Source organism: Notechis scutatus, chromosome 2 (genome assembly GCF_049901735.1).
Source record: "Notechis scutatus isolate UNSWTSFEM ecotype Mainland chromosome 2, rNotScu1.2, whole genome shotgun sequence".
NCBI classification, from domain to species: domain Eukaryota; kingdom Metazoa; phylum Chordata; class Lepidosauria; order Squamata; family Elapidae; genus Notechis; species Notechis scutatus.
In genome coordinates this window covers 140,458,930-140,476,160 of record NC_142010.1, presented here as the reverse complement: position 1 = coordinate 140,476,160, position 17,231 = coordinate 140,458,930, and the positions used below count along the sequence as shown (strand labels likewise).

The window sequence follows — 17,231 nt, the reverse complement described above, 5'->3', positions numbered from 1 at the left end:
ACATCTTCAAAGAAGAACCAAGCCCAGTTTGTCTTTTGAGAAAGCACCTTTAGGACTTCCTCCTCTTTCCTTACCTAAACTGGCACAGCTCCACGAGGCAGCTTCCAAAAGGATTGTGGGGAATGTAGCTTATGTTGAGTGACCAATAAGACCAAAGTACTGGAAAGGACGAGAGGTACCATCCCAGATTCTTGAGAGGACTAGCTTTATTTTTTTTTCTCCCCCTCTTTGAAGCTATGGAGGCCCTTTTAAAGTAAATTCAGTTTGTGTTCAGAAATCCGGATTAGTTTAGTTGAACTAGTACTGCAATGCTGCTGAAAACAAATCTCTGTAGGTGAGTTTTTTTGTGTGAGCTGGGGCAAGGGCTTATGAAATTTTAGTAGTTGCAGCCCTCAATAAACCAAGGCAGTAGAAGAAGCCAATTCCCCCATTATAACCCTGATTGAATGTTGTCTGAATGCAATTGAATTATGCAAAATGTAACTGCTGTGCATGTTGTTCATATTCATGTCTATAGTGATAAAGATGAAGACACACATAGGATATAAAAATGTGTGTGTGGGGGGAGTATTGTTGTCTTTGTTGTTTTCTTGAGAGATTCTTTCATGACATCTTTCTTTATGGCTGTTGTTATCTTCCTCTTTTTTCTTGTGTAGACATCGAATGTCCTCAGTCTTCAACTTTGTCAAAGATATGGGATCATCATAAAACCTTTGGCCACCTTAGAAAATCTTTATGTGCAACCAACTACATATTTGCATTCGGGTTCCCAGCTTTCTATCCCCAAACAGGTATAAGCCTCTTCAGGGCTGAAACTTAGGTGCCCTCCAGGGTCGTGTGTCTTTCCATATCTGGTTCTAATCACATGCAACTCAAAGCCAGTTTGAGAAAGACAGTTTCTTTTGGGGAGAGCTGTGTGCATGTAAAGAAAGGAGAAAGTCTTCAGGTGGACTTGAGTTGGTGTCAGGGCCAAATCTTTTGTATATGTGTGAGTGCATGTGAGAGAGGGGAAGGAGAGAGAGGAGGAGGAAGATGAGGAGGGGGCTAGGCAGAGAAAGAAACTGGGGGGAGTGGGGAAGGAAGGAGATGCTGCTTGCTATCACTGCCAGTACTTCCTCTGGAGCAAGGCACCACTTGAACACATTACTATTAATTTACTATTAACCCAGACCATAACCTCTTGAATGTAAAGGGTGGCTTTTCAACATTTGGGCAACCCAATCCAATATGTTTTCTCAGAACTCCATCTTAGTAATTTCCACAAGTCTTCACGCTTAATATAGAAGCCTGCTGAAATTTGCAATCTTCTGCTGTAATACAGTGAGCCAGAAATCCCTAATATGGAAGGGGGGGGGGGCTTTTTCCATATTCTTTCTAAGGGAATACTTGTAATAGAAGACCTGGGACTAGGTATACACCTCAAGCTATGCAAAGACATTCAGGTTTAAGAATACTGGCAATGGCAGGAAGATATTGGAATTAAGCAATGTACGGGCTTCTACAGACAATTACATTAATTTCCCTCTTGGGATTCTTTCCAAGGAAGCTTATTTAGACAGGAAGCAAACAGCCAAACCTGAAAGTGAGGAGCAGAATGGATAAATATTTGTGCAGGGCTAATTTTTGGTGCCTCCAGTTGTATTAGACTACAAAATCCCATTTGTCCAGCCAAAGGGCGATATGTGTCCATGCATCAATGGAGAAATAGGCAAGGGTTAAAAGTCTGGTTAGAAGAACCATCAAGAATGGAACCACTTCTGTCATAGAATCTGGCCCTTTAAGGAAGGACTCCGGGAGGCTTAAGTCAGAAAAGGACCATTTGGTACACTTCTAGAAAATAGGATCTATTCCCTTAAAGCTCCATGTCCCAATCTTCATGCAGAAGGCTACACATAGGCCTAGCAGAACTAAATCTTCTTCTGAGCACCAGCTTCTGCCTTAGCCTGTTGGAAACCTATTTAAGTGTCATTTGATTTTGATAATGTCCTATGGCAAGAGAGAGTCACAAGGAAGGAGATAATATCCACTAGAGGCTGTTCCCTTCCATCAGAGACACAACAGCAGCTTGTGTTGTTTTCACACAAAAGTAGAAAAAGAAGAAGGGGGAGAGGGATAATATCCTTTGTTGATTATCTCCCATATGCTCCTGTGTGTAGAAGAGATGTGGCTATTGGAGGGCTTGTGGGAAGGCAATGGAGGAGTGGGAGGTGGTGATTTTCAATATTTCCACTGCAGACTATTGTGAGCACCCCATCTCCTACAGAGATTGGTTCTCTCCTTTTTTTGGCAAGCTCCAATCAAATTTATTCACTTCCTCTCATGGTAAGATAGCACTTTTCTTATGCCCCATGGATGCCCCAATGCAATCCATTGTCTCCACTTTCACTGGACAATTTCACAGTTGCTTACCCTTAGGAAATAAAGGATAGCTTCTGCACTATTGTTGAGATAGTTGTTTCCATTCATTGACACTTAGCCAATGCAATGTAGGAAAAACAAAACAAAGTTATAAAGCCCTAGGTCTGGGCCTTCATGCATGCCCTTAAAATGCTAATCCTGTGCTAGCTAACTGGGTAGGGCTTAGGAAATAAGGCTTTTGGATGAGAAGGTCCTATGCTACTTTCTTTTCTGAATTTTCAACCCAGATATAAGAAAAACAAGGTGAGATCAACATGAGCTGATTGTGTTTTAATTTCTAGCTAAGATGATAGGACTCCCTGGATCTACTCCCATTCTCTTTATCAAGTTTAAGTTAATTATCCATGATTGTCATTTCAACAACTGTTAAGATCTGTCTATGTATAGGGTCCATATACAACCATTATACCTATAGACGTGTCCCCAGGCTTGAATAGTTAAATTTATTGGGAAATTCTGGGAAAGGCGCTGATTCATAATAGGAGGAGGATTGGAACAGCATGGAGGGAAATCCTAAAGAGAGAAGTAAGGTGTTGTCTTAAGATTTGCCTAGGAGCAAATTAGGCCTTCCTAGGGTTGCCCTGAACCTGATTTATGACCAGAATTTCTGGTTCATTAGCCTGCTTTCTAGGTATTAGTGCATAAGACAATAGGAAAAGAAAAAGGGAATAACCGGTATTGCATAGCACATATGGTTCCTGGAGAAAGCCTTGTTGCTAGGCTGGCAAATTGTTTGCCAGAGTCCACTTCAGGTGCAAAGCAGGTCTCTTGTTTGAAGTGTGCAAAGGCCAGGTCTTCTTTCATAGCTCGTTCACCACCCATGAAAGTTCCTGGGAACCAGGGTGGTCAGGGAGTGGCCTTCAACCATGACATCCATGGGAAAGCTCTGCCCGGCTTAACTTGCTCAGGCAAAGCAAGAGGCAAGGACATGAGTTCGAGGCAAAAGAGAAGCAAGCTGACTTAAGCAACACAAACAAAGGGACATTGCAAAGCTCTGGCACACAACCTCCAGGGAAATGTTTTTTTTTTTTTTAATCCCCTCCTTTCCTGATCACACAAAGACGTGGTCTTTTTGTCCTACCTCCAGCCATTCTAAGGTCTGTTTCCACTTGACAACCTCTCTGGGAAGAACAGAACTGCCCTGCATAAACCCAACTGCAAGGTTCTTGCACTATCCCTTCTTTCTTTCCTTCCTTCTTTCTCTCTTCTTCTTCTTTCTCTCTTCTTCTTCTTCCTTCTTCCTTCCTTTTCTTCTTTCTTCTTCTTCTTCTCCTTCTTCCTTCTTCTCCTTCTTCCTCTTCCCCCACCATGCAAATCAGGACTCAAAACTTCTTAACTGACTTTCTCTTTAGAAGAAACCTTCCTGACTCCCATTTCCCTCCATCCTCAACAACCAAGTGGCAAAGGAAGCAACTGAGAAAGGAGAGAGGAATAACCTCTACTAAATCCCTGGAACAAGCTTTAGGACCTTAACTTAATTTCCAGTTAGACCCAAGGAAGTAAATGGAGCGGGGGGAGCTGGGGGGGTTAGGTAGGACAGAGACCAAAAGTCTAGATCCCCACAGTAGGACACCCCCTCAAAACCTTCTCGGCCGGGGAAAGAGAACTAGAGGCAAAACCAGCGCTCCCAGCTTCCCCAGCAACTCCGGAGATAAGGTGCGGCTGCAGATCTTTCCGTTCCCGAGAAACAGCTCCTCCCGTACCACCGTCACCACAGCTCGACGCCCCCCTGTGAGAAGCAGGGAGGATTTGGAAGGGGAAGCAGAGGCGCAAGGAATGGGGGAGAGAGAAAACAACGCACTTACGCATCTCGCCAGGGATCCATTTGGGAAGATGTACCTTCCCAAACCGCAGCCCGAGACGTCGTAATCGCACTAACTGCCTTGGTCCCTCTGTCCCAGCGTTAAACAGCTCTAGCAGCTGCGATGGCAGACAGTTAAGATTATATATGATGTAAATATATTGTGGGTATGTCAGCTCCCCCAAACCATAAAACTTAGTTTAATGACATCACGTGCTCCGCGAGAGCCATTCAGGACTTTCGCTTTGGGCAATCCACATAAATAACCTTCAAAAGTTTTAAACTGCTAAATTCAGTCAGAAGCCATTGGTATTTCTGCTAATGTTCTCAGGGAAAGTAAAAGCTTTGGCTGCAAAAAAGAACCCCGGATTATTATTGTCCTTGTTATTCCCACTCCCAAACCCCCCACCCCCCAAAAGCTCACCGGCACACAGGGACAGATTTGAAACTTGGTGCCTGTCATTTCTCTTCCCCTCCCCCCAACCTTTCCCTTTCTTGTTTGGAGGCTTTTTAAAAGTTCCCACTGTGTTGACATGGATGACTATGAAAGGTAAGCGATGTTTCATTTCCTTCTCGGCTTTTCAAGAGTTCTTTAGGAAAAGGGGGCTGAGTGAAAAGCGGGCAGAAATTGAGCGGTGGGTGGGTGGGTGGGGGGAAGAGGAGGTCTTGCACAGCAAAAGTCAACGACAAGCCCGACCACCAAATATTAATCAGTCCTGAAAAATTACTTTTTAAAAAGACAGGAAAGTGGCCAAAATAGACCCACGTTGTACGCTGGATAAACGAATAATTAATCATAAGGCAGTGTATCTCCCCGGCTGGTTCGTAATGGAAAAGTTGGAGCTGGTGTTGTGGGCTTGCAAATTCTCCCTCTCCCCCATTCTCCTTACGATAAAACAAAAGTACATCGGATTTTGTTAACCCTAACTTGTCAAGTTCAGTTATTCCTTGGCACATTTCCGACCAAACGAAAAGGAGGTGCCTTGGTTTGTGGAGTTGAAGGGAGGGAATTCAAGACAAACCAGAATAAATGAGACAAGATGTAAAACAGCAAACCTTGGCTTAAGGTTAGAGAACAGTTATCCAAACATGTCTACATTTCTCCAATGCCTTAATAAACACCCCCTTCGGATTACATAGCAGAGTTTATGTTTTTTCAAACATCTACACTCTCTCCTCCCCCTCCCCCTCCCTTGTAGGCATTTTTTTTTTTTAAACAAAACGGCTCCTGTTTGGAAATTTCATATCCTTTACAAGGCGTCACAAATGAAAAAAATTGGGGGAAACCAAGCACTTTTGATCTGTGTTTGCAAAATGTGACTGTTGGTGGCAGAAAACCCAAATGAAATCAAGCTACCAATAGTGTAAATGCCAGAAAGGAGGAAGGGGGAAAAATGGTTTTCAGGTAGACAGAAAATTGCAAATAAAACAATTGCCATTGCCTTAGTCACCTTATTATTTTATCTTGTCAATAATAAAAAGACAATGCTAAAAATACCAATGAACTTAGAGGAACACAACAGATATTTGGAGGTCAGAGACAGAAAGCTATGGGTTTTAGGAATATCTTCCAAAGCTCCCACCGTCCTGAAAAGTAACTTTTGCTTCAGGGTTCAGGAAATTGCTCTCTTGTTTGAGATGGCGTAGAGGAAAACAGTACAAAGGTTTATTACTGTGCTACTGAGATCATTCCCAGGAATTCCCAAGCATGCATTTCTACTGTAAACAGCCCCAAAGACATGCCAGGCATGAGCGCTAGTTTGGGTGGGCTTGTGTGTGTGTTTGAGAGAGGATTTGACAATTGCATTCCCCAGACTCACATCGATACATGCAATTCAATAAAAACACATATATGGATCTACATAGATACACATGAAACATCTATGCACAGAGTTCTGCCTCCCACACTTCCAGAGGCCTGCATCGGTCCTAGTCAAATCAAACTTCCATCTAACTGGGTCCAGTAATACCACCAATAGGCAAACCAAATAAACAAACCCAAAATATAGATGCATGTGAACATATGTATATGCAAGTTTCATATTGCATATTCTGGATACCTTTTAGCTTACACCTAGCACATAGAAATGTCCCCTTTGTTCTTTAACCCTTTTAACCCATGTTCCTTGAGAGTAAAGTAAAAAAAAAACAACCTGTCATTCTTATTTCGACTTGTTTTAATAACCACACACACTCAGAAAGTTCAGATATTGTCACCAATAGCCCAGTTTCTTTCTGCACTGGTTTCACTGGAACACCATGGGAAGTTAACTGTGGAGCAGTGGGAAAGAAGGAACTTTTCTTCCAGTTGAGTTGGAGAGGAGGGAAACAATATTATGGTCAAATTCTTTAGAAATGTGACCTTATTTGGACTATTGTTATAAGGTGCAATGGAAAGAAAACGCTAAGAAATGATGGAGACAAGTTTTGAAGACACCAACTATGCTGTGTAAATAGGAAAAGTTAAAACTTCTCAGGCTATCCAAGAAAAGAGCAAATACTTTTCCTTCAGGGAGGGAAGGGAGTGAATTGATCATCTGCAATTTATTTTACCCCAAATTATTCTGTAATAATAATAAATAATAATAGCAGTAGTAATAGTAGGAGCTGGAAGTAGATAAGAGCTCATTTTGAAGCAATATTAATTGGCTCTTAAACTGATTTCTATTGCATTTCCATTTTTGTTCTTAGGACAGAGATCTAAAGTTCCACTGATCTGACCAGGCCTTTCAATCTAAAACTCAGGGACCCAATTAATTGAAAAGTGGAATGCCCTGAATTATCCTAGATTTCAATGAAAGCAATTGAAACTCAGCCCTTTCACAGAAAATAATTTGGTGTGCTAAAATGAACGCACCTTGTCTCAAATTTGATGTCCTTAGTGCCATAACAAAAATAATATTTTTTTAAAAAAAAATCAAATGAAGGAACTAAGAAAATATTAGTCTTGGTGTTGGGCAGTGCTCAAGAAAAAAAATGTTTCATGATTTCCTTCATCTCCACCCACTCCAAACGTGGCCTTAATTGTTTCTTTACCGTTTATTTTGGTGAATATATGTATCTATGAATATTCATATATTCATTCATTCCATTCATTCATTCCACGGGCTTTCACATATGATATTACAATCAATAAATATACTATAGGTATTACAACAGCAGGGAGAAGGAAGGGGGAAGAGACTAAATGGACTATATGTAAACAAAGTGTAATTTGGATAAGGATTGTATATATATGTACATACTACATTAATTACACAACAAATAAATACACGGGAATATTTAAGCCAAGTGAATTCACACACTTTTCCACTAATCCTCCGATTCCATTCCCCCACAGTGCTTTACTATTTTGCACGAGTATTTCCCAGGAGAGATGCGGAAACAGTGTTGCTCTAGTCCCTTTCACTTTCTTTCATAGGCCAATAATACAAAAATAAGTAAATGGGGAAGAAATAGGATAATTACAGAAAAACATCCCCAGCACGGAACAACACATCCTTGGAGCAAACAGATTTCCCAAGGTTTTTTTTTCCCTTTTTCTTTCCCCACCCCGGTTAGAGCATCTAGGAAACGACTTCGGGGGGGCAAATTTTCATTCCACGCGCGCGAGACGTCAAATATCGTCTCGAGACCACTAAAGCTCGCGCTTGCCCGATCCTAGGAGGCAAGTTTACTCGGGAGGCGGCGGCCCAAGGCCCGGCGGTAGGACTGGAGCCGCGAAGAAGAAGTGCTCTCATATCGCGTGGTCGCTTCGGGCGCAAAATCCGACTTGGACGCAAAGTATTATTAGTTAGGCATTTCAAGAGACCTCAACTTTCCAAGTCTTGCAGTGGATAGAAAGCCGAGGCCTAGGACTTTCGGGAAATTGAAAAAGAAAAAAAGAAAAAGAAAGAAAAGAAAGAAAAAGTAGCGAAGGTCGCACTCACCCCTCTTATGCATAACTTGAGCTTCCCTTTTATTTTTTTAATTATTATTATTTTTCCCTAAAGGGTGTCCTTGCTTAGAGGTTAGCACTAGGGAAAAGGCGTCCCTAGGCTGGAGGGCGAACTTCGAGAAGGAGCAAGGCATTTCCTCCCCAGATCAGCGGGATCCAGGTTAGAGAGCACGGGGCCCCGGTGGCAACTCCAAAAGGCTTAACCCTGAATTCTTGTTGGAAGCTTAAAGACCCGGTCTGTTTGCATACTAATCAGAGGAGGCCTTTGTCTGCCAGATTTGCAAGGGTACGAGGTAGTCTGTCCCAGGCTGCTACCCTCCCTCCGCCCTTCCTTTCTGCCTTCCCACCTCCCAAAGTGGGGGGGTGGAAAGTTTTTCTCCAAGGTACAACAACGGCCCTCATCCAGACGTGCTTGATTTTTCCCCTTCCCCACCCCACCCCGGCCTTTCTACCTAGACAGACTCCTTGCTTTTCAGTTTGGAGTCTTTCTTCCATTTCATCCTCCGATTTTGAAACCAGATTTTGATCTGCCTCTCATTCAAACACAGGTTGTTGGCGATCTCTATGCGCCTCCGACGGGTGAGATAGCGGTTAAAGTGGAATTCTTTTTCTAGCTCCAGAGTCTGATAGCGAGTGTAGCTGGTCCTAGAACGTTTGCCATCTGCTTCTGGAAAAGAACAGACATCGCATAAGGACGAGGGGGAAAAAAAAAAAGAGTCACGTTAAATAAGCAGGGGCAGAAATGCCCAGGAAGGGAGAAACCAAATGTGCCAAAAGAAAGCAAGAGGAAGGGGACGGGGTGCCGAGGTGGGAAGGAGGTTTGGTTGGTTCTCTCTCGCTCTCGCTCTCGCTCTCACCCACCCCCGCAAAAAAAACCCTTTTAGTATATTTAGTAGTTAAATCGAGGGTTCCGATTGTCCCTACTTTTATCAAAGCTTGGATTCCGGTTCAAGCAAGTCAGGCAGGGGGGCTCACCATTTAAAACCCGAGAAAGTGGCGCTAAAGTGTGGGAATTAAATCCAGGGCTGCCTTTCCTTCGAAAGAAGAGAAAGTTGTAGGTTATGGGACGTGCAGAAGGTTCTTGGGGGGGTGGGGGATGGGGGGGGACATGCTAATTAACCATACGCTCATTTTCTTCCCCAGGAAGAGTGCGCTCGAATTCAAGTTATTTCTTCCCCTTAAAATCTTTCTTCCTCCCTACTTCCTTTTCGCCCCCCCCCCCCCGGAATATTGCCTTTATCCCCGTTTTGTTTCTATGATCCAATTATGCCGTCATAAATTTGGGCGTATATAGCCTCTAAGCCTTTTAGTGGACAGTTTTACGAGCAATTGATGCCTTAGTCGTAAAATTTACGACCCCGGTTTTTTTTCCCCCCTTGTTATTTGCCCCGTATGGCCTATAAAAACCAAGGCAAACCCTGTGAAACAAAATCGAGAAGCGAAAGTTTACCGTGGCTCATGTGTAGTTTGGTCATCCACGGATAGATTTGTGGTGGCTGCTGCGGCGACTGCTGAACAGGCTGGCCGCTGGGCTGGGCTGCTTGCACCGGTTCACTCTTGATTTCCCCACTGGTTTTAGATCTATCTTCCAACGGCGTGGGGTCGTTGGTGCCACCAGCCTTCTGACTGTAAATTCCTGGGTTTAGAGGAGCCTGGTCGTCTCTGCCTAAAGTGTGCCCTGAAGATCCCATGACAGTACAGGAAGGCCGGTCGGGGTTAGATCTGGGGGTTGAAGACACGTCCACACCGTTCAGAGAGTTGGAAGCCCCAGATGGAGGGAATGTGATGCTCAGATCGAGCCCAGTGTAGCAGCACCTGGAGGGCTGAACCTCAGGCAATGATCCATAATTCCCATAACTTTGCATGGAATACGCAGGAACATTTTGATTTTGCTTATAGAAGGAATTGGCTACGTAGGAACTCATGTCAGGAATTATATTCCCCCCCCACCCACCCACCCAGCTTCTCTCTCTCTCCCTCTCTCTCTCTCTCTCTCTTACACCCCTTTGATTAGACTTGATTTGTGGCCCTTTTGAAGTTCAGGGTTTTTTGTTCTCCAAAGTGCAGAATTTATAGGTGGGGATTCTTCTTTTCTTTATTCTATGTGCGCTGCCCAAATATGGGATGTTTAAAGAGAATCACGTGACGGTGTTGGCCAGTCATAAATTTGGCTTGATGACCCCAGGAGGTTATTGATGGAAGCCCGTGCAACGTATGTGATATGTTGGCATAACGAAGCCCTGGGAAAGGGTGGGGGGGAGAAAGGCCCCACACTCAAAACACCGAGACAATGAGTCTAGAGCGTCACCTGGTGCTAAGTTCGGGGTATGACGTCTGATTCGAATTCTACCCCCTGTTCGAACCTTCGAGGCTTTGAAGGGTGTGAAACAACACGGAAACAAATCCTCTATAAAGTCTTCGAGGGGGTCGAGAAGGCAAGCGCGAGTTTTCCACCCCGGCGAGGCCTTGGGGAAAGGTTGCCTTTGATTCAGACCGATGAGTAGGGTTGGCTTTGTAAAATACGACCGTGCGATTCTCCTCAGCCTGTTTCCTTGGGTGTGCCACCACCAGGCTCTCTGGTGGTGGTGGTGTTTCTGACTATGTTGCCCAGGCTGTGTGTGCCAGCGGTGTGAAGGATTGGGGTTGCTTGCCTTGCCAGACCTTCTTTGCCTCAGTGCCAGGCACCTGAGCGCAAAGGGCAGGCTGGTTCCGCGTTCTCCAGGATTCTGGAAGTATCCAAGAATCCCTAATCCCCAGATCTATGTGGCAGGCAAGAAACTCAGCATCTTCCTGGGGGCATTTTCCCCCAATCCCAGGTACAGATCCGGGCATCCAGCTATCCGCCTCGTGGACACTGGTGCCTCTTTCCAAAGTCCTGAGAACCCGGCTCTTCTTCTGCCCAGGGGTCAAACAAGAGCCCTTGGAACTGTAAACCCTATTGCGCTAAATTCGTCTCCCCTCCTTTTTTTAAAAAAAAATCCGCCTCTGAAGATTTCAGTCAAGGGTATCTTTCCGAGTGGGGAGGACTTTGTGCGGGTCTGCGTAAAGCTTCCTTTGAGGTGGCAAGAAACGCGTGGCCTCGCCATAAATCCTCCTGTGTGGGGTTCGCTTTGTTTTTCCGATGTTCTTCCGATGCCTGCAGGGAAACCGGCCGTGGGAGAATTGTCTGTGTATCTGTGCCTGTGCCCTATAGGTAAAGGGATGCGCCATCCTTTCCTTTCCCTCCTCCTAAACTGCCATGCCTCCTCCGAGGAGTTCTCTTGAAAAATAAAGTCCGCTTTTCCTGGCTACCCAGAGAAGATGTTGGGGTACCTTTTTTCCCTTTATTAGACCTCGCCTTAAATTTGTTTGGTTTGTTTAGGGTGGAGTTACAAAGAACTCATTTACCCTCCGCCTGAAGTGGCCTCTAAGTTCTTCCCACCCTTCTTTATGATGGGGGGAAAGCACCCATTTTATCTTTATTTTATTGGGGGGGGGGTCATCTTTCACTCCTTAATAAGGTAGCTTACTTAATTGTTTGTTGTTCGCATTAAGGAACAATCGGTAAAGAAAACCCTGGAAAGTTTTGGCTCAAGTTTCTGAAATGATGTTGAGTCTATTCCTCGCCTCCCCAGGACATGTGCGAGACTTGGCTTTTTTTAAAAAACAACAACGAGGAAATCTCAACTCGGGGGAGTTTTTTGAGGCTCCTTGGGATGATTTGACAAAGGGATGGACTCCAGTCTCCCTTGGGTTCAGACAAACGGAGGTGGGCGAAATCAATTTAATGGTGGAGTGTCAGGAGTAGTTGTGGTCTTTTTTTTTTTAATTATTAAACTGGGACCTGGTGATTGAATAGAACACGTGAAAGAGTAGCTAAGCTACCCAGACACCCAGAGGCCAGAACTTCACACTCAGACATTTGTATTTGGGACAAGAATGCCTCCGACCTAAACCCGAGCCACTGTGGAGCCCTCCGCCACAAAGCTAGCTCCATGGCTGTGTGGCAGTTATCAGAGACTTTGTCTATTACACACTTTCTGAACTTTTCTTCCCTTCCCCCTCCTCGATAATTCCTGCCCACCTGTTCTTAACCTCAAAATAAATTTAGACAAGGATGCGGGGAGATTCCTTTGTTCGTTGGCCTTTCCCTTTGGCGAAGAAATTGGTGCTTTTGTGCTTAAACTGGCCTTGAGAAAACACGCAATTTTTTTTTTTTTTTTAAAGTTGGAATTGTGGGCCTAGGAATTTGTCAACCTGGAATGAAATTTCTTATGCCTACCTATATCTGTGCCCGAACATATCGGTGGTTATGCAAGAGGGGAGAGAGAGAAAGAGAGAGAGAGAGGTGTTAAAGTCATCCTCAGCCTACTTAATAGGAAATAATTTATTTCCGCCTATCAGCTGCCTTGCTGGGGAAATTAAACGGGGTTCGATCACGCTAGGGAAAGGAAAGAACGCGGTGAGTCGATTTGCAAAACGCTTCGGCACGGAATTGTCCCCCATGGAGCGTCGAAAATATATATATATTCCAGGAATTTTTAAAAATAATATCCAGTTTTTATTAAATACTCAACCATAGTCCTTTGGACATGACTTTTTTTTTTTTTTTATACATGATGCTAGGAAGCCTAACACAAGGTCTGTTTTTCTCCTACTCGCTATAGAATGCCATTCACTTTACCGTTTGACCATTACAGTGCTAAACATAAATATAAATACAGAGACCACAAATACAGCTAAAAATATTCACACAGGAACCGTCACAGTTTGTCGTATGCATCATGACTTCAGGTAGTGTTTTCAATACAATGAGTTTACTCTGGAAAGAAAGCGCTATATTTAGGCGGACTTCGAGATGGGTATATGGAGGGAAGTTATTTTCATAGGGCCTAGGAGGGTCGGTGAAGAACCGTGTTACGTTTTCTTTTCTTTTCTTTCTTTCTTTTTTTTTTAACCCAGCTTCTTTCCCACGAATCCACATCGCCACCAGCAGCCGTTCCTTCTCTCTCTTTTTTTCTTTATTTGTTAGGAAGGTGAAACTGCCATTCGTTCTTTTGGACCTTGCGTGGTCGAACTCGGCACTATCCGAAGGCAGCTCCTAACGCGGAACCCTTCTTCCTTTGGCAAGCGAGATTCTGTCTAGGAAGGGCGAAGAAGGAATGGCGGGGCGGGGGGAGTTTCTCTCACTCGTGCCTGGCTCTCTCTCTCCTCCCTCTGTATGTGGTTGTTTGTGTGTGTGAGAGTGTGTCTTTGTGTGTGTGAGTGTGCGCGCACTTTAGGAAAACCCGGGTCACCGGGCAAGGAAGAGGCCAGGAACGAGAGGGGAACAGGAACCTCTCAAGAGGAGGAAAAAGTCAAGGAGATTTGGGAGTCGCGGGTCTGGAACCTGAGCGCTGGAAACAGAAGATGGAGGAAGGGGGTTTCTATCTCCACCCCCCCCCCCACCCCTTTTAATTTAACCCAATGTAGCGTTGGTGCCTGCAGTTAATGAGAAGGGAAAGGAAGGCAGGAGAAAGCCCGGGTGGGCTCCGTGATGTGCTCGTGGGTGAGACCGGAGGGGAGGGAAAGAAAATTGCCTTCTAGACGTAGCCGTCCCTGTTCATTCCTTCGGTTTTTCCGCCTGCGTCTCTTCTTCTTCTTCTTCTTCTCTTTTCTCTTGCTTCGCCCCCAAGCTCTCGGCGGCTTCCCCGACGACACCTCCTCCCCCGGGTAGAGTGGAAGTCAGGTTGCTCTCTTTTTTCCATTTCATCCTGCGGTTTTGGAACCAGATCTTGATCTGGCGTTCCGTGAGGCACAGCGCGTTGGCGATCTCAATCCGCCGCCGCCGCGTCAAGTAGCGGTTAAAATGAAACTCCTTCTCCAGTTCCAGCGTCTGGTAGCGCGAGTAGATCTGACGCCCCCGCCTCCGATCTGCTCCGTAACCGACTCCTAGGGATTCGGAAACCAAACAAACTAAGAACGATTAGCTACGGCTTCGGCCAACAACAGGTCTCTAAGTCCACAGAAAATAAATAAAAACACAAGTAACATTGAAAACAACCCCCCCCCCCCATAACCCTGAAAGGGAGTCGTCTTAACAACCCCACCTTCCGAGGACCCCCGTCTTCACCGTATCCCCACCCATTCCAATTTAATTCTGCTCCTGAAAGCTGGCTATTCATTAAAATTTTCAGCACACATGGAGGGAGACAGAACAAGAAGAAGGGAAGCTTCTAATTGAAAGCATGCTCCGCTCTTATTTGCAAAGATTCCGAATGTTTTGTTTTAATTATTTCGGCAATCTTAAAAAGCCAAAAAAAAAAAAAAAAATCTAATTAGATCTTACTCCAATGCTGCTTTAATTACTAGGAATAGACGCTCCTTCCATACGTTCTGAAGTCAAGCTACTTCATAAAACCCCATCTCTCAAATCTATTACATTGGACAATACATTTTGCATCTCCCCCTCTCCCCCTCCCACCGCCCAAAAATGCCAATTCTCACCTATCAGGGAAACTTCAATTAAAAAAAAAAAAAATGCCCCGGTTCTATTTTCTACACTTATTTCCCCCCAAATCTCCACTACTGGGAGTGTTGGGGGGGATGGGGATGGAATCAGAGCTGATTGCACTTTATTATGGATATTTTACACTCCCAAAGTCTTTTAATTAGAAAGAGCATAACAAGCCATATTTGCTTGCAACAACTTAACAAATAAAAGGCCTGTAGCGGCAACTGTGAGGAAGCTATATGATTGTTTTTATGGGGCCATAAAAAGTAGCTGAGCCTGTTCTGCTGGGGAGACGGCCATAAAGATGGTTGAGTTTATTTAATTTATCTCTGCAAGCTGTAAAACTTACCACTGTGGGAGTTCATGCGCTGCATCCACGGGTATATTTGAATGCTAGCTTTCTGTTCCTGGGACGTGCTCCTGTTTTGGTCACTTGCAAAATCCTGTGCAATAGAAGTTTGTGTATTGTGTCCCATAGAATTTTGCCTGCAGCTAGAGAGCATATCCTTTTCTTGATAAAAGGCATTCGATCCGTAATCATATGGTCCCCGACTGGAGCTAAACACAACATTATCTTGCGGTGAATAAAAAGGAGATGAATAGATCCTGTTTTGAGCGACCGCTGCTCCATAAGTTGAAAAATGCCTTACAGGGTCATAGGCAGTGGAATTGAGCTGCACGCTGGGCAGGACCTCTTGACCACTGGTGAGGTGGCAAGAGAGCGACGGGTTTGTGAAATAGGAATTCATATCTTCCCCCCTTGTACCTGGCTTGTATGATTTCTTTAATATTTATTTCTGTCTCCAGTTTGTAGTCTGAACTAGATTGTTATAGGGACGGCTCCACTCCAGGACAGACAAAATGACAAAGTCAGCTGACCCTCCGTGAGCCAATAGAAAACTGGATGTCAAGACACGGAAAAATGGCTTTGCTTGTGTTGATTCCCCAGTTGAAACTAAGTATGCATTGAAAGTAAGTCTCGAAATTCTAAATATAAAGATGGTTTGGAAGAAGAAGGGGTGGGGGGGAAGAGTAAGTAGTACGGGGTGGGGGGGAAGGTGGGAGATGACTGAAGGAGGGGCAAAAAAGGATAAGGAGGGAAAAAAGGAAAGAAAATCATAGTGCAGGGAAAGCGTTGCCTTAAAAATGAAAGGAAAGGAAAGGAAAGGAAAGGAAAGAAGGAAAGGAAAGGAAAGGAAAGGAAAGGAAAGGAAAGGAAAGGAAAGGAAAGGAAAGGAAAGGAAAGGAAAGGAAAGGAAAGGGACCATAGAGAACAGAAATCAGGATATTTATTCTTTTGAATAAATATCTTGCTTAATACCTCTAACAACCAAACATCCCAGAAATTATAGCCATAAATCTGAAGTATGCATAAAATATTAAACCATAAATTCTCTTTCCCTCCACTAATTTACTGTCAGTCAATAAATGTGCAATTAAATGCTAGTATTTTCCAAAAAAACAGTCTTGAAAAGACAGGCAGGGAAAGAAGTGACAGTTGGATAGAGACTGTGTCTTCCTGGAGAGTATTCCTAGACTTTGGAATGTGAAGAACTTTGCAAGCTCCTTCTTTAATTCCTTCTGGCCTCAAAATTCAGAGCTGGCTTTATTAATATTTCTATTTAACATAATTTAAACCAGTATTGCTTTGCTTCAAGAAAAAAAGAAGGAAGAGGAAGAATTTGTCATTGTTAGGGTCCTGTTTACGTTTGTAGCAAAAGCCCCCCCCCCAGTCTTTCATTACCTTCCCTTTCTCTAGGGAGCGGTGTGGGTGTGTTTACATTTGCAAAAATAAAAGGGGGAGGGGACAGAATTTATGGCCTCAGATATCTGTAGCTGATTAGAAAACTTCCCCTTGAAATATTTATTTAGATTAGAGAGTGGGCTGTATTCTCCTCCTCTGGTGGATTTGCCCCAACACACTAATTGAAATGAAGACAGCTAATCTCATTTTAATTTCAATCCAGGGCCATAAATTGCCCCTTAAATGTAGAATATTCCTGCTGATGTGTAAACAAAGCTGAGGCTCCTTCATCCTGCTATTGGTTTGTTCTTTAAAAATTCAAGTTAGAGCTAGGAAACCTGAGCCTGATTTCTGTGGCTTTTGTTTAGCTGCATTAAAGGGATGATGATGATAATAATAATAATAATAATAGTGATAGTGATAGTGATAGTGATAATAATATATGGAAGGGTCCATGGAAGGAAACCAGACCCACCTCCGATTGAATATATATTTGCTTCCCTGCCCCTGGGAAGCCAGTACTTTGAACATCCCTTGTTGGGATGAAGTAACTCTCCTTGGTGGGCTGAGAAAGAAGCAAATCCCTCCTCCTGTGATCACCCCTGGGCTACAACAGGAACCCGGATGCCAACGGATGCCAAAAGCGTTTATGATCTTTTTCCTCTGTGCAACAAAGCAAAGTAATCAGAGGCAGTAGTAAAGCCATAAACCGGACCACAACAGACAAAAAGAAGAAAAGAAGAAGAAAAGAAGAAGAAAGAAGAAAGAAGAAAGAAGAAAGAAGAAAGAAGAAAGAAGAAGAAGAAGAAGAAGAAGAAGAAGAAGAAGAAGAAGAAGAAGAAGAAGAAGAAGAAGAAGA

The 17,231-nt window shown here is 43.9% G+C and overlaps 2 protein-coding genes across 3 annotated transcripts; both read right to left on the bottom strand.

Annotated features, from left to right (window-relative positions):
* Nucleotides 1–5,660: 5,660 nt before the first annotated feature.
* On the bottom strand, nucleotides 5,661–10,081 carry HOXC5 (homeobox C5). The gene is made up of 2 exons (XM_026677275.2): nucleotides 9,607–10,081; nucleotides 5,661–8,823 (listed from the first exon to the last, which is right to left on the bottom strand). The coding sequence occupies exons 1-2, from the start codon at nucleotides 10,079–10,081 to the stop codon at nucleotides 8,609–8,611; spliced, it is 690 nt and encodes a 229-aa protein (XP_026533060.1). The 3' UTR covers nucleotides 5,661–8,608.
* Nucleotides 10,082–13,363: 3,282 nt separating this feature from the next.
* Nucleotides 13,364–15,380, bottom strand: HOXC6 (homeobox C6). 2 transcript variants are annotated; one of them, XM_087954092.1, is made up of 2 exons: nucleotides 14,978–15,380; nucleotides 13,364–14,090 (listed from the first exon to the last, which is right to left on the bottom strand). In XM_087954092.1, exons 1-2 carry the CDS (start codon nucleotides 15,375–15,377, stop codon nucleotides 13,738–13,740), a joined length of 753 nt encoding a protein of 250 aa, XP_087810218.1. In that variant the 5' UTR covers nucleotides 15,378–15,380; the 3' UTR covers nucleotides 13,364–13,737. The 2 variants fall into 2 exon arrangements, with proteins under 2 accessions (XP_087810218.1, XP_026533058.1); XM_026677273.2 differs by having other exon boundaries at nucleotides 13,364–14,066.
* Between the last annotated feature and the right edge of the window lie 1,851 nt (nucleotides 15,381–17,231).

What these genes read in the sequence shown, in the direction of transcription:
- HOXC5 (XM_026677275.2), bottom strand. Translation starts at nt 10,081, where the DNA reads ATGAGTTCCTACGTAGCCAATTCCTTCTATAAGCAAAATCAAAATGTT. An exon ending in CAAACTACACATGAGCCACG is followed by an intron (nt 8,824 to 9,606) that starts GTAAACTTTCGC and finishes GTTCTTTTCCAG; the next exon opens with AAGCAGATGGCAAACGTTCT.
- HOXC6 (XM_087954092.1), bottom strand. Translation starts at nt 15,377, where the DNA reads ATGAATTCCTATTTCACAAACCCGTCGCTCTCTTGCCACCTCACCAGT. An exon ending in GCGCATGAACTCCCACAGTG is followed by an intron (nt 14,091 to 14,977) that starts GTAAGTTTTACA and finishes AATCGTTCTTAG; the next exon opens with TTTGTTTGGTTTCCGAATCC.